The sequence below is a fragment of the Pogona vitticeps genome, chromosome 2 (genome assembly GCF_051106095.1).
Source record: "Pogona vitticeps strain Pit_001003342236 chromosome 2, PviZW2.1, whole genome shotgun sequence".
Classification (NCBI taxonomy): domain Eukaryota; kingdom Metazoa; phylum Chordata; class Lepidosauria; order Squamata; family Agamidae; genus Pogona; species Pogona vitticeps.
The window spans coordinates 1,438,879-1,465,324 of record NC_135784.1 but is presented as its reverse complement, the minus strand read 5'-3'; the positions used below and the strand labels follow the sequence as shown (position 1 = coordinate 1,465,324).

The window sequence follows — 26,446 nt, the reverse complement described above, 5'->3', positions numbered from 1 at the left end:
GTTCCCCATGCAGGACTGAATAGAACTGTTCCAGCGCTATCAAGTCTTTGAGCTGCTGAAAGGTCTCTGTCCCCTCCTGAGATAGCCATTTCTCTAGCAGCCTCACCAATTGGGCCCCCACTTGTGTAAAAGTCTGCTCTGGTTTCTTGGTGATTGACCTGAATCTTTGCCTCAGCTGTTCCGCATTTATCCCATGTCTGGCAAACACCAGTTTTTTAAACTCTGCAAAATCTTTCATCAGTTCCTCTGGCATCTCTGAATAAACTTCAGCAAGGCTGCCACTGATTAAAGATCGCATGATGGTCATCTTCTCAGTTTCCCTCACTGAGAAGTCCACAAACGCTCTTTCCACTAAGGAAAAGAACACCTCAGGACAATCTCCCTTGTGGTACACAGGGAATTTCTTCAGGTCAGCTTTAGACAATTGGCCTCCCTCAGAATCCCTATTGTTATTATTGTTCTGATTCATCAGTTCCAATTTTCTTAACTCAAACGCCATTCTTTCTTTTTCCAGAGCAATTTTCTCTCTCTCTAATCTTTCTTCTTTCTCCATTCTCTCTATTTCAAATTGTCTTTGCCTTTCCCTTTCCTGCATTTTTTCTCTCTCTAATCTTTCCTCCACTTCAAATTGCCTCATCCTCAGTTCATGCTGTTGGGCTATGAGCAATTTTCTGAGTTCTGGGTTCTGTTCTCCCGTGCTGTCACCTTGCACTGAGCCAAATTCATCCTCAGAACCTTGGTCTACCTGGGGGTCTTTCACTTCACCCATTTCTGCCATTTGGCTTCGAGTCAAGGGCATAATCCCCCCCCAGAACAGGCTGCTTTCAAATGTCAAGCCTCAAAATAAAGCGACCACTTTTTTTTCTTTTGCCTCAGAACCAGCTTTCTACAGATTACTGCTGTTCTTCAGCACTAACTTGCAACAGTTGCGAGCTAGAGTCTACCCCCCTCTGCTAGGCCTCTCAGCAGGCAGGCTAAATCACTTCTACTTTACAGTTTTGCCTCAGCTTTTTCCCGCCAAAACAGGCTGCCTCAGAGCTCCCTAATCTAGCCCCCAATCTGAGGTTACACGTTCTTCTACTAGTGCACCTCCCCGTGAGGCACACCTAGAAGATTACCTACGCGCTCTCAGATTGTCCCTGACTAGACCCCCCTTGCTCTGGGCACACTTGCCAAGGCTTTGCTGGACCGCTGGACAACTGGACCAGTCGTATCCCACACGCTGGACACCAATCAATGTGACAAACCCAGACCTACTGGGATATGCCACACGTTAACTAAGCTGCCACCAACCATTCCCTATAAGAAGTCACACAGACCAGGGATGGATTTTCAACAAATAAAAGAATAAGGTTTATTTAAAACAACACACAGGGAAAATAAAACGATCAGGTGAATAAGATATAGTAACGTGGCTTAGTCTCATTCATACATGCACACAGTTTGGTTCACACAGAACACTTAACTTGAAGCACAGACCCTGAACCCATCAGTTCTGGCTAACCATACAGACACCTGAACCTATCAGGTTGGTACTGACTGACACACAGTAGTACCCTGTCTGACACACAGACTCCCCCACCAGCTTCTTCTCTCAGCTCTTCTCCAGCTTCTCCTTCCCCACACACGCTCCACATATATATACAGTACAGCCCCTCCTCCTGATGTCCCGCCTTCCACTCCCCATAGGATGGAACTTTCCCTCCAAACCCATGACAGACAGGTAACATCAGTGCTGTATGTAACACCTCCCTCCTTAAAAAGTTGTTTCTTGGGGTGAATATACAGTGGTTAGCCCTAGGAACAAAGCAGAGTTTAAAGACATGTTATATTTAAACATTACTTAACCAATTACAATTTAATCCTATTACATTATGCCTATAAATTATTTAAAAACAAATTTTCTTTTAAACATTTAAATAACTTTAGCCTCTCCAATTGCATAGAAACTTATTCAACATTCATATATTTACATTTCAACACCTTTTCATTTTAATCTACTTTTCATTTCAATACACTTTTTAATGCATCTTTATTCTTGAACCATTTACGTTTTAATACATTTTATGGTATTCATTTAATTTCATAGTCCTTTTTCACTTCTTCAGTCGTCGGGTCTTCTTGAAAGGGCATCTGCCGCACTATTATGAGTCTCTTTAATTACACGCACCTTGAATTCAAAGTCCTGAAGGATCAAGGCCCATCTCATTGTGACACCCGCACCCTCGGTCGTGAGGTGATGTTGGGAGTGCCGTCTCACCCTAGAGCCTCCGTAGGCACCCAGACCACTCCCATGCCTTTCCCACCCCGGATGCTACACCAGGCTGTGGACACCTTGGATTTAGAACGGGGACTGAAGGGGTTAACTATATCTACCCAGACTCCACTGGTTTGGGCAGGAAGGGGATGGAAAGATCCAGAGGAGGGAGCTATGGGAGAAGTCAGTCGCAGGAGAGATGTTGAGGAGGGCGGATGGGAATGGGTGTCCATCCAGGACCCTTGGACTGGCAAGTGGGAACAGGTGCGTCTCAGTAAGCGAGAGGCAGAGGAGAGGAGAAGGAGGGAAATGACAGTGCAACCCTCATACTGGGGAGAAAGGGAGACTAGAGAGTGGCGGCGCAAGTTAGTTGAGGAGAAGAAGAGAGTAGAGAAAGAGAGAGAGGAAAAGAGAATATGGCATCTGGAGGAGCTGAGGAAACTGGGTTATTACCAGGACCCTGGGATTTCACCGGGGCAGAGAACCATGTACCCTGGGGATATACAGGGCATGAAGAGACAACCCCACTATTGACAACGAACCCAGATGACATCGAACCCGAAGAACCCTCTCGGGTTCAGGCTGGCCCATGGGCGTCGAGGTCAAGTAACCCGTTTGATGAAGATTGGGTGCCCCGTACAAGCCGTTGCTCCCACAGGAGAAGTTCGTTCCCAAGCTGATAGACATTTCTATTCCCTTACCCCAGTTAATAAATGAAGACAAGTTGTTTGGTTTAAAAACGTCTCCTTTTTTATTTGGTTCGGGGGAGGTGAAGAATAACAGACCCTCACACTCATCAATTTGCTGTTTTTTGCTTTTATAGTTCTCAACCATAATAATGGGGAATGGTCAGTACACAGAATGAAACGTCTACCCCATATATATGGCCCAAGTTTATGAAGTGAATAAAGAATTGTGAGACACTTTCTTTCACTAGTAGAAAGCTGTCTTTCGCCCGCATGTAGCTTTTTGCTTAGGTACGCCACGGGATGATGTTCTCTGTTGTCCTGGCTCAGCACAGCTCCTAACCCTATGTTGGATGCATCAGTAAAGCTGGTGAACACGCCCTGGAACTCCGGAACTCTTAAGACTGAGTTGGTCATCAACGCTGCCTTCAGCCTCACGAATGTCTCCTCGCAGCTGCTGGTCCACTGGATACTTTCTGCATTCTTCTTGTGTGATAGGTCAGATACAGGAGCAGCTATTTCACTACGTCTGGGCATCAGATATGCATTCGGCTTGGTTACATGATTCACTTCCTATAGTCCATGCAAAAACGGATGCTGCCATCCAGCTTGTCTACAAGCACTATAGGAGCTGCCCACAGACTGGATGTAGGAACTATGATGTTCTCCTTCAGCATTTCATTCAGCTCCTGGCGAATCTAGAAGAAGTAACCGCTTGTGGGGGTGCATCTCCAGTATCCATCCTCCTTGATAACATAATTAATTTCATTCATTTTGGAAGTTACCCTGAATGGTCCTGCCCCATTTAATTTTAATTGATTCCCTTTGATAGGTCTCAACATTAGCACCTCATCTCTGGGATTCAAAGTTCTTTCTCTGGCTTTCTTGTCATACCAGACTTTTTGTTTCTTTTGCTGTCCCTGTGAATTTATGGCAGTCACTAATTGCTTCTGAATGTTTTCTCTCCCCTCCTGGGATTCTCTAAGATCTCTATAAGGTACCTTATAGAGATCTTCTCTATAAGGTACCTTTCGGTTTTTTCAGGGGTTAATGGTTCTTCAGTAACTTTTTCAAAGCAATGTTGCAGCATGGAATCTGCTTTTCGTTCCTGTGTAAATGTATTGTCTTGGAGATTCCTAATATGTATTGGCTCAAATGGGTCATTAGTACCTCTCTTTATCTCTAGAGGAACTTCATCTTTTTCCTCAGATATTCCTTCAATTTCCTTCTGGGAACTTATCTGCACAAAAACTCTCTTCACTGTAGGGAAATGATTCTGCTGATGGGACAGAACAGAGAGCTTATTATGTAGCTATGTCTAAATTTTCCACAGTCTATGTACTTTCCACATATCTATGTGCCATATGGGCCTGTCCTGTAAGGCAACAGGAAGACATCATAGGCATCCTTCAGTCTCGAGAGACTATGGTATCGTGCTCTGCATGGAGGACTTGAAACAGCTTGGAACAGCGTCTAGTGTGGCTGAGAAGGCCAATTCAAGCATGTCAATCCCTTCCACATTTAGGACAAATACAATCTGTACCCCGTCTAGCTCCCTGATTTTGCTGCTTTCGTAACTGCCTCTTTGCCTCAGCAATGGGCGAGGGTCTCTTCAGATTGGGAGAGGCCGTGATGCACTGCATGCCTCCAGGCTGAATGCTCAGATGTTAGGGTTTCCCATCTGTTGAGGTCCATTTCCAAGGCCTTCAGATCCCGCTTGCAGATATCCTTGTATCGCAGCTGTGGTCTCCCTCTGGGGCGATTTCCCTGCACTAATTCTCCATACAGGAGATCCTTTGGAATCCGAATATCAGCCATTCTCACGACGTGCCCAAGCCACCGTAGACGTCGCTATTTCAGTAGTGTATACATGCTACAAATTCCAGCTCGTTCTAGGACTACTCTATTTGGAACTTTATCCTGCCAGGTGATACCAAAAATGCGTTGGAGGCAACGCATATGGAACATGTTCAGCTTTCTCTCCTGCCTCGCATGAAGGGTCCAGGACTCACTGCAGTGCAGGAGTCTGCTCAGGACACAGGCTCTATGGACCTGGATCTTGGTGTATGCTGTCAACTTCTTATTGAGCCATACTCTTTTTGTGAGTCTTGAGAATATGGTAGCTGCTTTGCCAATGTGTCTATCCAGCTCGACATCTAGGGAGAGAGTGTCAGAGATCGTTGAGCCAAGGTACACAAATTCATGGACAACCTCCTATTCTTGCATGGAGATAGTAATAGGGGGAGGTGGGTCCACGTCCTGGCCCATGACTTGTGTTTTCTTCAGGCTGATAGTTAATCCAAACTCTTTGCAGGCCTTGCTAAAACGATTCATGAGTTGTTGGAGGTCTTCGGCAGAGTGGGCAACAATGGCTGCATCATCTGCGAAGAGGAAGTCCCGCATGCATTTCAGCTGAACTTTGGTCTTTGCTCTCAATCTAGAGAGATTAAAGAGCTTTCCATCTGATCTAGTCCGGAGATAGACACCTTCCGTTGCAGTTCCAAAGGCATGCTTCAGCATGACAGCAAAAAATGATCCCAAAAAGGGTTGTCGCGATGACACAACCCTGTTTCACTCCGCTTCAGATGTCAAAGGGATCTGATGTTGAGCCATCAAAAACTACAGTGCCCTTCATTCTCTCATGAAAAGACCTGATGATATTAAGGAATCGAGGAAGACATCCAATCTTAGGAAGCATTTTAAAAAGGCCATCCCTGCTAACCAAGTCAAATGCTTTTGTAAGGTCTATGAAGGCCACAAAGAATGGCTGTCTTTGTTCCCTGCATTTCTCCCGCAACTGTCTGGGGGAGAATACCATGTCAGTGGTGGATCTATTAGCTCGAAATCCACACTGTGATTCTGGATAGACTCTGTCTGCAAGCACCTGGAGCCTCTTCAGCACAATACGGACAAGCAGCTTACCTACATCGCTAAGAAGAGAGATGCCACGGTAGTTATTGCAGTCACCCCTGTTCTTATACAATGTGACGATGTTTGCATCCTTTATGTCCTGTGGTAAAGCAACAGGAAGAAGCATACAGTATTTTCTCATTTCCTCTTCTATCGTCTGGTGTGATGTAGATTAATGGGCGTGTATAAGAAGCCTTGTAGAAATGTTATTGGGTAAGGTATACTGCAGTGTGTATGTAGAGTTTTGCCACAAGTAGGCGTTTTATGGAGGCAATAAATCGCTCTGACAGTGTGGCTGGAGGAGAGCTGATAAGGGAAGCAGCAGCGAACAAAGAAATGCTGCTGAGAGGCAGAGAGAGAGAGAGAGACAGTTCTTTTCCAGCATGCTGAAAAGAGCAACAAAGAGCGAAGTTTTCTGTGTTTTTGAGTTATTTATTTTAACAGCACCCTCACATTCTCGAGCTGGCCTCGTACACATCACATGCTCAGCAATGTCAATTCCTATTAAAACCAGCGCTGGCATTTGTGCAGGTACTCCTGATCTGCATTTCCCTTCCCAACCTTGATATCTGATGGGCATTTCAGCCACTGGCAGAATAACAGCTGCTTCTCCAATCCCCTTAACTGTCATGCTTTCCCCTTTCAAAACGCATTCCTGAGAGACGATGTCAGGATGGCATAACCCTTCAGAGCCATAAATATAATGTTATTTATAAAAATATTATCACCAGAAGGGTTAAAGAGTTCTTGGTTCGTTTCAATTAAATAACAATGCAGTATTTCAGCCTCTGGAAGTTGATTTGGTTCTCAGTTTGTGCAGGAAGATTAGCGTGGGTTGCCATGATGCCCAGTTCCTCCTTCCCGGTGGTAACTTGGTTCTGCTGTAAGCAGTATACAGCTTTAGGCCTAGGCAAATTTCCCTTTTGTGACCCAACTTCTCTGTTCTTATTACTTTGGGCTAAGAAATGTCCCTTCTCTTCATAACTAAAGCAAGTTTGAAAGTTCTTTTGATCATAACTAGGGGCTTTTTCTCCCTTTCCTTCCCAATCCTTGTTTCTGATTTGGTTATGATCTAAGGGCTTGCCTACAAAATGGTCCCCAACCTGTATTCGTGAAGGCTTTCACGGCCGGGATCTAATGGTTGTTGTGGGTTTTTCGGGCTCTTTGGCCGTGTTCTGAAGGTTGTTCTTCCTAACGTTTCGCCAGTCTCTGTGGCCGGCATCTTCAGAGGACCAGAGCACAATTTGTTAGGAAGAACAACCTTCAGAACACAGCCAAAGAGCCCGAAAAACCCACAACAACCATTGGTCCCCAACCGTCTGTTGGTTCTTAAACTGCCCTATGGGATCTCTTTTCATATCCTCCCAAGCTTTCCTTCCAACTTTTACCTCAGAAAAGTTTGGATTTCGAATGTGTGAAATAAAATCAGTGGCCTCTCCTGGTTTCTGAACGTCTTTGGGCCTTATCTTTTTAACTCCTTCCTGTCTCTGGGTAGGCAGAATGTTCGACTGGTTAGCTACCTGCTGTTCTGCTGGTAACTGCTGATTTTCCTGTGACGTAGCACTAAGGTAGGCCACTTTTGGGGTGGTTTGCTTAAATTTACATGGTGCAGGTATTGGAGTCTTGCCAACTGGCTTTCTGGTTTGGGTGGCTGGCACAGACAGTTTTGGACAATCTTTTTTCAAATGCGGACCCCCACACTGAAAACAGTCAGGGTTGGCCTAGTCTGGCCAGGAGCTATGCTTCTGTGCTCCCCAGCTAAGAACTGTCTCTGTTCCTGAAAAACAGGCTTCTTAAAATCATACTGGCTCTGCCTCCTAGGCACTTCTGGAACAGGCTTAACTTTAGCAGTAGTTTCACCCCTCTTAAAAGAAATTATTTCATCATCTTCCTAGTGAAAAGACAGGTTTTCTCTATCCATGCTCCCTAAAGAGTCTCTAGCATGCTCCTCCTCTTTAATCTGCCTATTCAACTGCTGCAATTTCATCTCCCAGTAGTGTCCCTCCTGAATCGCATCAAACATTTGGGCCTGAACCCATTGTTTCTGTCTCTCCATGAAATCTGCCACTATAGTAAACTGTTGCTGCATCTTTAAACTCACGTCCCTTGGATCTGCTGGGCTGCCGCTGGCATCTGCCGCTGCTGCTCCTGCTGTCCACCGGTCATTGCCATAAATCTCCTCCATTAGCAGGTCCTGCTGAGTTGGAACACGTTCTGCCCTAGTGTCCTGCCATGTCATCCTCGGTCTGGCTCCACTTTGCAATAAAGCACTGTATTCCATAGCTTCCAAAATCTCTCTGTCTAAAGTTTTAGCCAAGAGCCACTCCGGTAAAGAACGCCTGCTAGCCGCCATTTCTCACCCTGAAGCCATTACCGAAGCAATCAGATTAGGGGAGACAGCTGTAAAGCTGTCTGCTTGACAAAGACTAGATATTCCCTCAGGAATCTGTCCCTGTCTACTGGTATAGGATTGGAAATAGTAAACTTTATTTTTCCAGTGTCTCCTGGTTAACTTCTCAATAGACTCCAGCTTAAAATTAGGTAACTTTGCCACTCTGCCACCTTAATGGTCAGAGCTTGCAGTTTAGAACACCACACGATGTTCCTGCTACACTTAAGCACTGAAAGAAACTCTCTCTGCATGCATCAGCCTAAGCTGTAATCACGCATAGGAATTTCTCCAGCCATAAAACAATCAACAACTGAAAGAATTTCTCCCTGCTTCGGCCTAAGCCTTACGCAAGGGCAATTTCTCATCATAAATCAATTAACACGGCACGTGAAATTCATCCGGCCGCGGCCACCATGTCAGCAAAGTCAGAGAGAGAAAAAACAGACTCCTCCACAAAATACCCATGGAAGCTTACCTGGCCTTCATTCCCAGCCACAACCTCCTAGGGAGAATGAGCGCAGGCTCCAGGAAAATCACAATTCAAACCACTAGGCCCTCCCACTAGGCCATGTGATGAGATTTTTTTCCCTCTCTTTGTTCTCACTCATTTGCTTTTGGAATTCTGCTTATACTAATAGGGATAGGTGTGTGTTGTTGTATACAATGTAGTCCTTTAATTGTAACAGGTTCTTGGTTTTTCAAGATGCGTATGCACAGTTGAGTGATAGATAAGGGTGGGGTGTAGTACGAAGTTGCAATGTGACAGATAGAACGTAAGCCTTCCACCTTTGGCCCATTGGCCAGAGGGACAGAGAGGGACAATTGCGTCAGGTATATAAGATGTGTTTACTTGAAAAACTTTAGAGACCACACATCGCACGGTCGTGCTCTCTCCATGCTTGCAAACATGAAATAAACGCTTGCTGTGTTCTTTCAAGTTGTGTGCTTCTTTGGATGCATAACATTTTGCGCAGAGAAGCCTCCCCCCCGAAATGTATTGAAACCTGCCGCCCCAATTAATGTGATGCACCAAAGGTTCTGCCAGAAACTCATGAGGAGGTCCTCTTAGCAAGATGATCCCCCAGGACCCTAGAGGTGTGAAAAGAAGAGGCAAGTGCAATTTTTCCACTTTTGGTTCCCATTTGAAATGCGCCAAGGGAAGAGCCCCCTCTGTTTCCCTCGTAGCTCTATGTTCTCTATGAATGAAGAGCGGGGAGGAGGGGCTGAGAGCAGGGGACAGATTATGATGATGGGGGGAAAATCCCTGCCCTTTGGCCCCAACTTTTGCTTTGAGGTCTAAACCAGGAGCTCCTCCCCCCCCCAGGTTTGCTTTCCCATTTTTGGCAAGGAGAGAAGAACTCATGGCTTCTGTCACTGTTATCCAGAAAGCACTCTGTGATCTTTGATGAACTTGCTGAGTTACTGAGCTGAACTGACGAGACTCTTTCTGGTGTGACCATAAGGGTTTATAGCTTATAGTTAATGGTTTTAATTACAGCTTTAAACTGATATTACATAGAGCCAGGCCAAGAGATGGAATTGTTCTAGCCAGGTTAATGTTTTTCCAGTATTTTTTAATATTATTTTTATTTTCACACAGAAAAGATGAATAAAAAACATGGGGAAAAGAGAAAAGAGAAAGAAAACAAACTAACCCCTCAAATTAAACTAACCCCTCCCCCCCTTTGGAGTCAGAGACTCCAGCCTCGTTATCCCCTCTGCTCCCCCAATTTCATTTCCAGTATATACTGAGTAGAATATATTGGTTCCCAGTTTTGTTTTACATAGTCTCTTGTTTGTTCCCGCAGTGCTTCTGATAGTGTCCAGTTCTGCTATATCTCATAGCTTCTTTAACAGCTCTTCTATCATTGGAACATCTTCAGTTTTCCATTTTTGGGCCCAGAGTAGTCTGGCTGCTGTCAGTATATATATAAGACAATGCTTCAATTTATTATCATTAATTCCTGATATGACATTCAGTAATGCCATTTCAGGTTTTATATCTAATTTCTGCTGAGTAATTTCTTTTGCTAATTCCCATACCTATGTCCAATAATTTTTGACCTTTTTGCATGTCCACCACATATGATAAGTTCTTGCATTTTTAAAAAACTTCCAACATATATTGCTGTTACCCTCTGACATTTTTGCTAGTCTTATAGGTGTGTAATGCCATCTGTAGAACATTTTGAGGATATTTTCTCTAAGATTTACTGGTTTATAGCTTTCTTTCCACATCTTAGTCCAATCAAGATCCACATTGTATCTAAAATTTCTTCCTGTCTTATTCCTTCCTTTTTTTCTCCTTCACCACCACTCCTAACGTTCCCTTACCTGGTGTATCCTTCCTTCCCTCTGATGGGTCTTCTGCTCCCTTCACTCAAACATTCACCTTAGGCACTCCTGGCTCTTTATTTCCAGACTCTTCCATCCCTTCACTGCTCTGAACCTTTGATTCTTCACCAAGAACTATCTCTATCTTCCTGGTTTTCTCTGTGATGCTTCTCATCCCATTCTCATCTGTGACGCTTTTCATCCCATGATATCTCTCATCCCATTCGCCCCATGGAGCTGTCACTTCTCTGATGGGTCATATGTTCTTTCTCTGGGGCTTTATGAGCTTCTCCATCCTCTCCTCAGGAAAGGACGGCACTCCAGTCGGGAAGAGCTCATCTTGACCTTCTCCCTCACAAAGACAGTCAGTGACAAGGTGTTTGAAGCTCATCTGGGTATCTCATAAGAAGTCTTTTCATTGTTGTAATGATTCCAGGCAATTCCAAAACTTGTTAATTCTGCACACGTTATTTTATTGCCATAATTTCTAGGTTCCATACTTAAATATACTAAATAAAAAAAGAGAGGAAGTCTTACATGTGTGAGGAAAAAAATTGTAGGTACAGATCTTCAAATCAAAAATTCCTCCAGTTATGCAAAAACTGTAGGCTTACTTAAAATACCCTTGTAAAAAGATGTTATTTATTTATTTTATAGGCAAATTTTAAGACATGTTTGAGTCAAAAATACAAGCACATTAAAACACCAGAACTCATAATCTAGAAAGACAGATAATACATCTTCTGAACACTTTGAAGTTTCTAAGAATACAGTGGGGTCTTGACTTGAGAACTTAATCCGTATTGGAAGGCGGTTCTCAAGTCAAAAAGTTCTCAGGTCAAATCTGCATTTCCCATAGGAATGCATTGAAAACCATTTGATCCGTATCTGCTCTTTTCCGTCCATAGAAACTAATGGGAAGCTGCTATTCCGCCTTCGACCACTAGAAGGGGATATTTTGTTTCTTTTTTTTTTTTTTTTTAGGTCAAGAAAGGTTCAGGGAAGGCAGGGAAAATACAGTCCAGGCAGTACAGTACCAGGCAGTCCGAAGACTGTCTCCCAATCCACTCTCTAAACGCTGGGAGGAGTGAGGAAGCAGACAGGCACCCTTTTCACTGGCCAACAGTTAACTGAAAGTTCAAATTTTGCACTTTCCCTGCCTCCCACGTGGTTTTTTTAGTTCTTAACTCAAATCTAAGTAAGTCAAGTCAATATTTTCCTATGAGAGTGGTTCTTAAGTCAAAATGTTCTTAACTCAAGCCGTTCTTAAGTCAAGACCCCACTGTACAATGATAAAAAGCAAAAAACCTTATTATTTTCAATGAAAGACATGCAAAAGTATTTAAACTTTAAAAATAAATGTATACAAAGTCAACAGCATTATTTGACTCTAAGCGGGTCAACACAGAGAAATTTTTTCTCACCCAGCCATATGTAAAATCCATTGCTGGCTGTCACTGCCACACAGTGATCTTTCCTCTTTTCTGAGGAATTTCACCCTGCATCAGTTCCATCATCTATTGTTGTACTCCATGAAAACAAACCCTGTGTGGTTCTCCATTCCTTTCTAATAACAGTGTTTGTTCATCTGTCAGCAAAACAACGTCTTCCCAAGGTTTGGGTTTCCCAGCCTCTGAGAAGCTCAGATGATGAAAATCAAAGGATTGGGTCAACTCTGACCCAGTGCAGTCCAGGGCCTGAAGAGATCAGAGGTTGAAAAACTCACAAAGTCTGAACAAAATTTCAGCTCTCTTTGAACAATACCTGCTGTTACAAACCAAGATGCTCTCAAAAGCACAGAAAAGTCTAGTTGTTAATAAAAAATACAGAATATATATTCATTAGTTCCTTTTCAAAACTCATTACTATTATTAATTATGAGGGCAAAGCCTTCTAAAACAAATGACATGTTTTGCCTCTTTGCTACTTGTCGTAAAAGCGAGCTTCCTAAGAAATTGCTTTTACACGTAACAGAGAGGGGTCCAGGATGAACAGTTCCTACTCAGGTAAAACCAGGTCCTTTAATTTTACCCTAGGCAACTTTTCCACCCTTTCTCCCAAGTCTGCTACGATTTTTAAATAAAAAACTTCCAGTCATTCTAGATTTACTCCTCTTTATCTTATATGTAGGACCCTAAATTGGTAGCATGTGCATGGCCTGATTAAATAAATCAATTTTAAAGTAGCCAATTAACTAGAGTAGCTTGACACTCTATTCAAGAAGCCAACGTACAGACAAACAGCCTTTTTATATTTTATTAAAAAGATAGAGATTAATTTGAAACACATTTAGATAAGCCAATCTTTACACAAATAATCATTTCCAAATTATCCCAGCCGTTACCAACAAACATTTCCTCTATAAAAATGAAAATAACAACCAATCTAACTACATTTCTAAATAGGATTTTATCTTATGGTTAATTAGAAAAATGAGAGTCCTTTAGTAGCTTTTTCTCTGCTGAAATTCATGCTGCGTTCCGGCAGTCGTTCGGGTTGTGTCTCCATCCATCTCCTCCTCCCCCTTCTCTCTTCTCCCATCTTTCTTAAATTAACAAGTTATGTCCTTGTCCGTCGGAGTTGAAATAAGATAAAGGTCATTTTGCTCTTCTTGACTTTTTTTTCCTTTAGCTAGAGAAGAACTGACCTTGTACATTTTTTCTCCCTAATTAGCGTCTGGACACAAGTGGATTTCTAGCTTTTTCGTTGCTGCTCTGAAATAAATCCTATGATATACATCTCTATTCTATTTTCATAATCAAATTCATGACACTACTTGCTCATGTTTCATCAGTTAGCCTTAAAACATCCATCTTTTTTCATTTTTTACAAATTCTGTAAAAGCTTCCATTGTACACTATATTATTATTCTCCTTGGTTTAACGCAAGTTTCCACATCCCTTTGTTAATTACTGTTATGAATTAAATACATCACAAACGGACTTCAACATTCACTCATTTTTTCTCTTTTCTTTCAGTTTCATATTACATCAGCATTTACCTGTCTATTCTTTCCAGTGGAAAGTAGCACAAAACTGAATGAGCTACTTATGCATTCTTATCAGCAGCTTTTGTACCAAAACAAGGGGTTGCAATGTAAATTATATCCCCAGCTGTGATTTTTCTAAAAGCTTTCACTTTTAATGCACCTCTGAAGCAACTTTTTAAAGCAGTGTTATTTTTAGGATAAAAAATCTGCATCCCAAAAAGATAATTCTTTTTAAATAATACACACAACTCAGGTTATCTCTCCAATTTAAGCTCAATCCGCATTCCGTGAATTTCTATAGTTTCTGCCCCATCTTTGTTCTTTGATGAGTGTGAGGAAATAGGAGGAAACTGGAACTTGTCGTCATACAAAGATGGAGTCTGTTAGGTTCTGTGTAAGATGAATTTAAAAGCAATGAAATGTTCTCATGAGATTGTTGTGCAGAGTTGCTTTGCCTGGCATGAAGATAAGGAAGGAAGGCCAAAGGGGCCCAGGGAAGATGAAACAGAGCATAAAGATAAACCAATGGGACTTGGATCTTCTCATGTGAAATGTGGGCGGTGAACTAATTGGTTAACAGCTTGGAAGTGTCATAAAGAAGGTGGTCCAGAGACATGTAGAAAATTGGTTGTTCCTGTATATGAGATTGATGGTGGATGTTGTGGAATGTGAGAGGTTTGGCCTTTGAAAGAGAAGAGAGGGGAGAAATCACCCAGTTTCCCTTAGCTTCTAGTCGTTATTTTACTTAGAAATAGTACAGTGGTGCCTCGCACAGCGAGGGTTAATCCGTCCCGGATTAACCCTCGCTGCGTGAAACATCGCTGAGTGGTAAGAAAAAAGCCATTGGAATGCATTAAACTTAGTTTAATGTGTTCCAATCGGCTGATTTACTCACCGTTCAGCGAAGTTTTTCAATGGCAGGCAGCCATTTTTGCACCCTCCCCTCACTTAACGAGGGTGCGAAAACACTGCGCGCGGCCATTTTGGCTGTTCCGGCGGCCATTTTGTTGCTGCGGAACAGGTGATCGGCAGGTCACAAAGCGAAGGTCGGTAAGCGAACCGCTTACCGACCTTCGCTCTGCGATTTTCGCCCACTGGGGCCGTCGCTCTGCGATCGCATTAGCGATCAAAAAAGCATCACCGTAGAGCAAATTCATCGCTCTACGGTGCGCTCGTTCTGCGAGGCACGACTGTAGACATTTTAAAATCAATGTAACAAATGGATATGCCTACTGCTTACGCCTTTAAGGCTACAACTGTATTCTAATGAAATGATTTATTTTCTTAATAAAAACAAATATATTTCTTCAATAGAGGACTGGTCTCTTGAACAGCAGGATTACACCTAAATCTAGTGAGGATTTGAGAAGGTCACTCATTTTACTGTAATATTGACAGGTCCTACTTGCTCAGGCTGTTGTCCGGCCAAAGAAGCACTCAGTCAATTGTTTATTGCTTTGAAAATAAGCAAAGGTTTCTTTTGAGGTTGGACTTGTCCATGGAGCTTATACTACCCACGTCTGAGGCTTAAAGCACTTACCTAAGGCACTAAAGATGGTAGTTTTGCACCCACAGTGACACCCTGACCCACGATCCTTATCTCTTCAGGTAGAGGTCATCGTGACAATGATAACTAAGACTACTGGTCTAATTCAGGCTTTCCACAATGTATTGATATGTACAAAATAATTGCTACTAATGAGGCTCTGTTTACATTCTTCTATGATTTCTCCCGAGTGTGAATTTTTAGATGGGACTTAAGGCTACTGGTATGACTGAAGCTCCTTCCACATTCCATGCATTTATATGGTTTCTCCCCAGTGTGAATTCTTTGATGTGAACTCAGGGCACTGCTCTGACAGAAACTCTTTCCACATTCCATGCATTTATATGGTTTCTCCCCTGTATGAGTTCTTTGATGTGACCTCAGGGCACTGCTCTGACTGAAACTCTTTCCACATTCCATGCATTTATGTGGTTTCTCCCCAGTGTGAGTTCTTTGATGTGAACTTAGGTGAGTTTCATGACTGAAGTTCTTTCCACATTCAATGCATGTATATGGTTTCTCCCCTGTGTGAGTTCTTTGATGTGACCTCAGGTGACTGCTACGACTGAAGCTCTTTCCACATTCCATGCATTTATGTGGTTTCTCCCCAGTGTGAGTTCTTTGATGTGAACTCAGGTGACTGCTACGACTGAAGCTCTTTCCACATTCCATGCACATATATGGTCTCTCACCACTGTGAGACCTTTGATGTAAACTCAGGGCACTGCTGTGAATGAAGCTCTTCCCACATTCCATGCATTTATGTGGTTTCTCTCTGGTATGAGTACTTTGATGTGAACTCAGGTGAGTTTCGTGACTGAAGTTCTTTCCACATTCCATGCATTTATATGGTTTCTCTCCAGTATGAGTGCTTTGATGTGAACTCAGGTGACAGCTATCCCTGAAGCTCTTTCCACATTCCATGCATTTGTATAGTTTCTCCCCAGTGTGAGTTCTTTGATGTGAACTCAGGTGACTGCTGCGACTGAAGCTCTTTCCACATTCCATACATTTATATGGTTTCTCCCCAGTGTGAGATCTTTGATGTGAACTCAGGTTACTGCTATGACTGAAGCTCTTTCCACATTCCATGCATTTATATGGTTTCTCCCCAGTATGAGATCTTTCATGTGAACTCAGGTGACTGCGTTGACTGAAATCCTTCCCACATTCCATGCATGTATATGATTTCTCCCCAGTGTGTGTTCTTTGATGTCTATTCAGGGCACTGTTCTGATTGAAGCTCTTCCCACATTCCATGCATTTATGTGATTTCTCCCCAGTGTGAGGTCTTTGATGTCTACTCAGGTTACTGCTGTTACTGAAACTCTTTCCACATTCCATGCATGTATATGGTTTCTCCCTAGTGTGAGTGCTTTGATGACTCCTCAGGTAACTGCTCTGACTGAAGCTCTTTCCACATTCCATGCATTTATGTGGTTTCTCCCCAGTGTGAGTTCTTTGATGTCTATTCAGAGTACCACTCTGGCTGAAACTCTTTCCACATTCCATGCATGTATATGGTTTCTCCCTAGTGTGAGTGCTTTGATGACTCCTCAGGTAACTGCTCTGACTGAAGCTCTTTCCACATTCCATGCATTTATGTGGTTTCTCCCCAGTGTGAGTTCTTTGATGTCTATTCAGAGTACCACTCTGACTGAAACTCTTTCCACATTCCATGCATTTATGTGGTTTCTCCCCTGTGTGAGTTCTTTGATGTGAACTCAGGTGAGTTTCATGACTGAAGTTCTTTCCACATTCAATGCATTTATATGGTTTCTCCCCTGTGTGAGTTCTTTGATGTGAACTCAGGTGACTGCTACGACTGAAGCTCTTTCCACATTCCATGCATTTATCTGGTTTCTCCCCAGTATGATACCTTTGATGTGAACTCAGGGCATTGCTGTGACTGAAGCTCTTCCCACATTCCATGCATTTATGTGGTTTCTCCCCAGCATGAGTTCTTTTATGTCTATTCAGAGTACCACTCTGACTGAAGCTCTTTTCACATTCCATACATGGATACAGTTTCTCCTCTGTATGGGTTATTTGATGTCTATTGAGATGACATGCATTTATTTGGTTTCTCCTTTGTGTGATTTCTTTCATGTGACATCCAGTCCTGCCCAGTTGGATTTTCAATTCTCTGATTTTTTTCCCCCTTGTTTATGTATTTCTGCTGAGGATGGCCCAGGAGTTGCTGGGTGATTCTTCTTCTCCTGTTCATCATCTGGTAGATTAGAAAAAGAAGAGATCATAAATCTGCAGAGATAAGGAGAAATGCATTTGGGCTCAGTCTGAGTAATGGAGGAGGAAGGAAAGACAGGCAAAAAGGTGAGGGAGGAGAACCAGAGTGGGTGTGTGGCTGGACCTGAGGGTGTTCCTTTGGCCTTGAGGTGGGAGGGGCACTTCTGAGGAACCCTTTGGGGGAGGGGTCATAAAGGAAGGAACATTTCCACACCCAAAAAAGTACCTCAAACGCAAAGTATTTTAACTTTACTTCCTTCTCAATTTTCATTTGGTAGAGGCAGATTTGCAGCCCTCCCTTAATTATTAGCTTAGAATTCTATTCTGAGAAGTCTATTTTGATGTGATGTCGTTATCCCATTAAAATGCCTTTTAATGAAAATTGTAGATTGTGTAGTAACTATAAAAGCGGGTCACAACTAAAAAAAGGTTGGGAAACACTGTTCTAGATGCCTCTTAAGGAGAGATCATCATGATTAGCAGCAGTTATAATCATTGGGGAAAGGACAAAATAAAGTGGAATAAATTTGCGATGATGTTGTTTTAGTATAATAAGGATGAAAAATACTATTACTATATAGAATAGGATAAAGAGGAATAAATGTTACTAAAATTAAAAGATTTTAATAAGCAAAATTTTGAAAAGTTGAAATTAAAAATAATTTACATGATTATAGGAACATCAGCCATCACACTTTGGTTGAATTGTCTCATCTAAAACGAAAACTGGACCAAAGATCAATTTTTAATTGTCTTTTTTTATCCTTCCCAATGACTGTCATGAATTTTCCAGAAAATTAGAAAGGGTTTCCTCAAAGTTTATTAAAGAGAAAACAAATATTAAAGGACTGGTTAGCAAAAATGAATATGGCGGGGAGGACAGTGTTACAAAAGGAACAGTTAATGTGGATGAATGCGATGCAGCTCGATTATTGGACTCGAGAACAGGTAAAGAGTAGTTAGTGCTCAATGTTAGTGCTCCTTCAGTGGGAGAAGAGAAAGGAGAGGTCCATGAAAGGGATGGGATGTAGAATTTTTAAGATGCTATTATGGATAGAGAATCATGAGGCATTTCTGAAAACAGGGTAGGAAGCAGAGATGACCAGGGAAATAGGTACTGAGTTAATAGAATCTTAGAATTGCAGAGCTAGAAGGGAAGTGAACGCCCAACCTTTGGCTCCAGAGTGAGAGACCTAAACCAAGGTAATAAAAACTAAACTTTATACATTGAAATGGAGGTATCTGACCCCAAAGAAATAAAATATGATGAATTCTAAATGCTGCACATTGTTGAAGATGGGGTCACGTTATCGGTTCTTGCCTCCTGCCATCAAGAGTGTGTCCTTATTGCAAGGAGCTCTCTATAGGAAAAAAGAAACAAGCCGCCCTTCTTGGAGGACTCCCATACCCAGAGGCTCGCTTAGATGCTTAGGCCCAAAGCATCTAAGCAAAGAGGGGAGAACTGGAATAGATAGATAGAACATGGATACAGCGGCCATCATCGATTCCACAGCCCCAGGCTATCCAAGAGGGATAGGCAGGGGGCGTGTGGGAGGTGTGGTGACCATCTAGGTCAAAGAAGGGGTCGAATCCAGCAGAATGGAGATGGATGGTGGGTCTTAGTCCATCATAGAATCACTGTGGTTTGGGTGTGCTATTGTCCTCCAGATCAAAAACCCTTTGGTTTCTGAAGGGTGAACTATCCACAGATGAGGAAACTAGTTAAAAAGAAGTTGAAGAGGAAGGTAAAAAAAATCTCTCCAGACAGCATGGAGTCTGTTTAATATAATGGTAGTCAAGGCCCAGCAGACGTGTATCCTAATTAAAAAACGGGCTCAATTAAGTTCAAGAAGGTTAAAGAGCAGAGTTACAGAGGTTTTAAAGGGAAAGGGAGGGAAATGCTTTCCAAGTGAGGAAAACAAAACAAAAAAAACTCTGGCAAAAGACATGTAAGCAGATGAGACAGGAGGCCAAGAAAGAATTAATGGAACTTATGGCCAGCAATATAAAGATTAGGCATCCTTCAGTCCTGAGAGAGTATGGTATCGTGCTCTGTATGGAGGACCTGGAACAGCATCTAGTGTGGCTGAGGAGGCCAATTTGAGAAGAGGCCGTGATGCACCGCCTGTCTCCAGGCTGAATGATCAGGTGTCAAGCTTTCCTATTTGTTGAGGTCTATCCCTAAGGTCTTCAGATCCTGCTTGCAGATATCCTTGTATCAAAGCTGTGGTCTCCCTCTGGGACAATTTCCCTGCACTGACAGGTTTCCCTGCACTGACAATTTCCCTGCACCCACCCACACCCCAGCAAAGTGCCGCTTTCAGAGGAGGAGACTGACAAGTTTAGGTCAAACCTGTGTGAATTGCTGAATGCAATTCTATGAGTATTAACAGGATCGGAGCTACAAGATATGTGTAGCTAGAGGTGGTACAGCTGAGCTGATTGAGACAGCTGAGAGAAGAACGACACGATTGGTGAACCCTAGGATAAAGCTAGCAGAACTAGCTTACACACTCTGTTGGTTGTGGGGTTGGTTGTTGGTGGTGTATGCTGTGTCGGAGTGCTGTTGGAGTTGCTGTATTGGAGAAGATCCTGGAAGAAGCCTACAGTATCTCCATGCATATTGGGAGAACTTGTGGCTTCAGGACTGCTCAGCTGGTAAACGAACTCTGGACTATTTACAAAAGGATTTTGACTGTGATTTATGTATTGAAACTGCTGAACTGCTGTGCATGACCAAGGACTGTGAGACCAAGACTAAAGCTGTGTATGTATGTAAAAATCCTGTAAATAATACAAGTAATACTTCTATCAGCACTACAAGTGGTTTGGTGTATTCATCTCAGGGAAGTTTATCTACCAATAGCGCCACCTGGTGTATCTTGGAAATGCATATGGAACGTGTTCAGCTTCCTCTCTTGCCGTGCACAAAGGGTCCAGGGCTTGCTGCGGTATAGGAGTGTTATCAGGACACAGGCTCTATAGACCTGGATCTTGGTGTACGCCATCAACTTCTTATTGAGCCATACTCTCTTTGGGAGTCCAGAGAACATGGTAGCTGCTTTGCCAATGCATTTATCCAGCTCGATATCTAGGGAGAGAGTGTCAGAGATCGTTGAGCCAAGGTACACAAATTCATGAACAGCCTCCAATTCTTGCATGGAGATAGTAATAGAGGGTGGCGAGTCCACGCCCTGGCTCATGACTTGTGTTTTCATCAGGCTGATTGTTAGTCCAAAGTCTTGCTAAAACAATTCATGAGTTGTTGGAGGCCTTCTGCAGAGTGGGCAACAATGGCTGCATCATCTGTGAAGAGGAAGTCTGGCATGCATTTCAGTTGGACTTTGCTCTTTGCTCTTAATCTAGAGAGATTAAAGAGCTTTTTGTCTGATCTAGTCCGGAGATAGATACATTCTGTTGGAGTTCCAAAGGCATGCTTCAGCATGATAGCAAAAAAGAACACAAACAGGGTGTCAAAGGGATCTGATGTTGAGCCTTCAAATACAGTGCCCTTTATTTCCTCATGAAAGGACCTGATGATGCTAAGGAGTCGAGGTGGACATCCAATCTTGGAAAGTATTTTTAAAAGGCCACAAAGAATGGCTGTTGTTGTTCCCTGCATTTCTCCTGCAATTGTCTGAGGGAAAGTATCTCAGTGGTGGATCTATTAGCTTGAAATCAACACTGTGGTTCTGGATAGATTCTGTCTGCAAGCACCTGGAGTCTCTTCAGCAAGAGAGATGTCACTGTAGTTATTGCAGTTGCATCTGTCTCCTTTGTTCTTGTACAATGTGATGATGTTTGCATCCTTCATGTCCTGTGGTACTCCACCTTCGCTCCAGCAAAGACGAAAGACTTCATACAGTTCGGTGGAGATGGTCTCTTTACAGCGCTTCAGCACTTGAACAGGGATGTTATCCTTTCCAGGTGCCTTGCCAGAGGCGAGGTAATCCAAGGCCGCTTTTATTTCTGCTAAGGTTGGTTCGCTGTCCAGCTCTTCCAAGACAGGCAGGCACTCAATGTTATTTAATGCCTCTTCGGTTACTACATTCTCTCTAGAATATAGCTCAGAGTAGTGCTGCACCCAGCGTTCCATCTGCTGTGCACGGTCTTGGATGATCACGCCTGTAGCAGACTTCAAGGGAGCAGATTTCTTCTGTATTGGACCTAAAGCCTGCTTGATAAAATCATACATTCCCTTGATGTTACCTGCTAACTGTATCTGAAAGCAGAGCTGAAGCCAATAATCATTGGAACATTTCCTGGCAGCCTGTTGGACCTGGCTACAAGCAGCTCGAAGAGTTTGCAAGTTGTACGCACTAGGACAGGCTTTATATGCTGCCAGAGCTCTCCTCTTATCCTCCATGGCTGGCATCAACACCTCCAAATGGGCTTTGAACCAGTCAGCTGTCTTTTTGGTTTTCTTGCCAAATGTAGACAAGGCGGTGGTATAAACAGCGTTCTTGAAATGTTCCAATCGTTCACGTGCATTTGCATCAGCCGGGCCTGGCAGGGTTTCCTCAAGTGCTTGGGCAAATTCCCCCACTTTTCTTTGATCGCGAGTCTTGCTGATGTCAATGCGTGGTCTTCCTTCCTTTTTCATCTGATACAATCTCTTTGTTTGCAATTTTACTCTACTGCACACCAGGGAGTGATCAGTATCACAATCAATACTCTGGTAGCTGCGTGTGATCGTAATACTAGGAAGGCTAGAACATCTAGTGAGGATCAAATCGAGCTGATGCCAATGGTTGGATCTTGGATGTCTCTAAGAAATTCTGTGTTGAAGGTTCGTATTGAAGAACGTGTTGCTGACACAAAGACCATAATAACAGCAAAACTCCAGCAAGCATTGGCCATTTTAATTCATCTTTCCAATGCTAAAACGCCCCAGACAAGTGGGCGAAAAATTGTGATCAGCACCAACTCTAGCGTTAAAGTCTCCGAGAATGAACAGTGGCTCTCTCTCAGGGACTTTGATAGTACCTGCCAGATCATCATAGAATTTGTCTTTGACTACTGTTGTGGACGACAGTGTTGGTGCATATGCACTAATGAGGGTGACTGGTCCCGCTGATGTGTGGAGTTGCAGAGACAGGATTCTTTCACTCCCCACAGTAGGTGGAACAATGGATCTCAGAAGAGTATTTCCGACTGCAAAGCCAACACCATATTCCCTGGTCTCATTCGATGGTTTCCCTGCCAGAAGAATGAGAAGTTTTTTCTTTGACAGATCCCGAGTCTGGCAATCTCGTTCTCTTGCAGGGCAACAATACCCATCTGCAGTCTACTCAGTTCAGTGTTGATGGCAGCTATCTTGCACACGTAGTCTATTTCATGCAAGTCAATAGAAAAGCCAGGTGCCCAGTTTTAGGGCAGAAGTTTTCTCATGAGTTTTCCTTCTCCTAGATGAGCCCCACCTACCCAGGCTGATGAGCCCCACCTACCCAGCCTGCTCCCTAGTAGTGATGAGGTATGGCCCGCATCCTAAGACTTTCCATCCCGCCAGGTGTATCCAATGCTATTTGGCTTTACTATTTACAGTGGGGTCTCTACTTAAGAACTTAATCCATATTGGAAGACGGTTCTCAAGTCGAAAAGTTCTTATGTTGAATCTGCATTTCCCATAGGAATACATTGAAAACCATTTAATCCGTATCTGCTCTTTTCCGTCCATAGAAACTAATGGGAAGCTGCTATTCTGCCTTCTACCACTAGAGGGGGATATTTTTTTCTTTTTTTTTCTTTACGTCAAGAGGGGGGGAGGCAGTTTGCAGAACAGTTTGCAAAACACATTTCAGCCAAGCCAAGCCAAGCCCGTTTTGCGAAAAAAAGGGGCAGCAAAGGAGGGAGGGAGCACCTTTTAAAGCAAGCACCTTTCAGACAAGAGAACAGTTTGCAAAACACGTTTCAGCCAAGCCCATTTTGGGAAAAAAGGGGCAAGCAAAGGAGGGAGGGAACACCTTTTAAAGCAAGCACTTTTCAGACAAGAGAACTGTTTGCAAAACACGTTTCAGCCAAGTAAAGCCAAGCCCGTTTTGGGAAAAAAGGGGCAAGCAAAGGAGGGAGGGAACACCTTTTAAACCAAGCAACTTTCAGACAACAGAACAGTTTGCAAAGCACTTTTCCAAACAAGCCAAGCCTTAACCCCCCCCCACACACACACACACAGAGCAAGGCACAGAATCCAGCAACCATTCCTCCAGCACAAAAATGCCTGCCTTCCAGAACAAACACCACATCTCTCTCTGCCTAGAAAAGTCCTCCCAGTCTTGGTCTTTCCTTCCCACTCCCCCATGCCAGTCTCTCCTACCTTTGAGCTGGTCTCTTGCCTCAATTTGGAACTGGCTGCCAGGGTGACTTTGCTATGGCGGCGGCGGCCAGATTCCTTGCCGGGTGCAGGTGAGGGGAGAGAGAAGAGACGGCAGGGGAGGGGAGGAAAGTCAGGCAAGGCATTGGTGGCCATGGAGCGAAAGGGGCTCCCTGCAACCGTGGGCGGCCAGATTCCTTGCCGGGAGCAGAGAGGCAAAGCATGTGGGAGCTTAAGGAGGGGAGCCAGCCTGGGGGAAAAGCCCAGCAGAGAGGCAAAGCTTGTTGGAGTGAAGGGAGAGGAGCCCCCTGGGGAGGGCCTCTGCCCCATGCCGCCGCAGGAACAGGTGAGGTGGAGAGAGCAGATGGCAGGGGTGGGGTGTGGCTGTGCGGGGAGGGCCTGCCCGAGCACGGAGAAGCGTCGGCCAGAGCAGAGAGGCAAAGCTTGGCAGGGATGTGTAACTCGAAATAAAGTTCGTAGGTCGAGGACATATTTTCCTCTCAGAGCGGTTCGTAAGTCGAAAAGTACGCGACTCGGGCCGTTCGTAAGTAGAGACCCCACTGTACCAGATTAGAGTCAAAAATAAAGTCAGAGAGGACCCAGATCCCCTACTCATACTCATTTAAATCTAACCCTGCCCCTCAGACCGTGCGGTTTGTGAGAGCAAAGGTCAGCTAGAAAAAATACCTCTCCAGATAAAATGTGCTCCCCAAACAGAGCTTACCTCTTGCCTCAGCTTCCCCTTCAAGAAAGGGCCCAGAACCCCTGCTCATGCTCATTTAAATCTAGCCCCCACCCCTCAGGCCATGCCTCAGCTTTCCTTTTGTGATTTCAGGGTACACGTCGCTTGGTTGTACTGTTTGCCTGCACCCCAAAATGGCCCAAGGAAGGCTTTAATTGCCCCCGATGATGGCGTCTCTCCCAGCCCTTGTGGAGCCCAGAAAGGCAGCGCGAGCAGAGTGCCACCTGCTGAGCCAGGCAGAAGCAAGCAGCACCCGAGCGCATCTATGGGAAGGCGAGCACCTGGACTGTGTGCGTTCAAAGTCCCTTTTGGGGACTCCAAATTCCACACGTATGGCCCTCGGGCGAGGGGAGGTTGCCACGTTCAGCCTTGGCCAGGCCCCACTTTCCCCTGCCTGCGCCAGAGCCTTGTTTGGGTGCCCAGATGAGCAAGGTTGGCTCTGAGCCTGTGCAGAGTGTGAGCGGCCGGGGATCCCACAGTTGGGCCAGGGTGGGCTCAGGTACAATTGGCTGTTTAAATAATGTTTTCTGGTATTTTGAAAAAAAGCCTCAAATGAATTTATTTTTATTTTTTAACATGACTGTTTATTAGTCAGTTCACTAAGAGAAATTTATTGGCAGCAATTGTAATAAAATTGTATTGATTGCAGGTTTAATCTGGAACTATTCAAATGAAACATTTGATATGTACTCTTATGTCTTCTTTTTTGGCTTTCTATGTCCTCCTTTTGGTACCCATGTATCTGGCCACCCTAGTCAAGAATCCTCCCCCGGTCAGGTCAATCAGAGGGTTAGGGTCCCGCTAAGAGTTCCTGAGCTCCGTGAGAGGGTGGGGTGGGGGGTTAACAGGATCTCTGCCAAGAGGAAAAGACTCTGCCCATATGCAGAGAGGCCAGGTTGCAGGAGGTTTCAGGAGACCTGGGTTCAAATTCCCTACCAGCCAGGGGAACCACATCCATCCTCCCTTGGAGAAAAGAAAAAGGCTGTGGCTGGAGGCTTCTGGGGGGGGGAAGGAGGTTAATGGCAATAATGAGATTAACAAGGTTTGACTCAACAGGGTGTGCCTTTCTCCTTGTTCTCTCCTGTGGGGCAGCCTGGCTGGCCCGTTGCCTCCTGCCCCCCTCCAGAGAGGAGACAAGGTGGAAATGGGAAAGCAGCTCACAAAGGGGCCAAAGAGAGATGAAAAAAAGGGAGGATGATGCCTGGAGTAGAGGGGGAAGGAGGGACAGAAAGAGAGCTAATGGGTGGAAAGGGGGGGGGAGAAGACTTTGCAACAGTAGAAGAAACTTCAGGCAGATGAGCATCTCATGAGAAATGGTGAATGGCCTCAGGAGAGGTTCCCCCCCCCCAAAAAAGAGGCCATCCCCTCTTTTCCCTTCTCATCTATCCTTTCCCCTCCCTTTTTTTTGCTCCCCCCTCTTCCCCCCCCCTTTCCTTGCTGTGGGACCTCCCTCTGGCTCTCTTCTCACTTCTTCAAAAAAAAAAAAAACCCTCCAAAAAACACCCTTTCCCCATTTCCTGCCCATCAGGGATTCCCCCCCCTTCAGTCCCTTCCTGTGTTTAATTTTGAACCCCCTTTGGGGGGGCATCATCATCATCTCCAAGAGTCCCCTTCAGTCCTTCTTTCAAAGGAAAGGGGCTGTCAAAGTCTCCCAACCCATTTTCTTGGGAGATGGGCACCGCTCAAAGGGGGGGGGTTTCCTGCATCAGCCCCCTCCCACCCAGCTGACCCCCACCAAGGAACCCTTGGGGGGGTCTCTCCATGTGGGGGGGGGGAGAGGGTCGCCGGCGCCTCTGGGGGGGTCTCCTCTAAAGGGGGAGGAGGGGGCGCTGAGCTTCGGGGAGTGGGAGGAAGATTCCTCCCTTGGGGGGGCGACCTTTGCCTGGGAAAGGCAAGGAAGGGGGAGGGGCAGAAGGGGGGGGAGGAGAGCATGGGGGAGGGGCAGGGTTAGGGTCTCTTCTCCCATCCTCCCGAAGCAAGGAAGAAATGGGGGGGTTTGAAACGAGAGTCCATTTTTATTTCCCTCCAGGCGG

The 26,446-nt window shown here is 44.3% G+C and overlaps 1 protein-coding gene across 4 annotated transcripts in view; it reads right to left on the bottom strand.

Annotated features, from left to right (window-relative positions):
- Nucleotides 1-26,446, bottom strand: part of LOC144587214 (uncharacterized) — a 97,283-nt gene that overhangs the window by 8,549 nt on the left and 62,288 nt on the right. For 3 of the 4 annotated variants that reach the window (XR_013542400.1, XR_013542401.1, XR_013542402.1), the window contains exon 2: nt 1,749-17,344. Coding sequence is in view for 1 of the 4 variants with exons in the window: in XM_078387060.1 (XP_078243186.1) it covers nt 15,289-16,993 (1,705 nt within the window). In the remaining 3 variants the exon portion in view is untranslated. Of the gene's footprint in view, nt 1-1,748; nt 17,345-26,446 lie in introns of those variants that run through there. The other variant, XM_078387060.1, reaches the window with a different exon arrangement.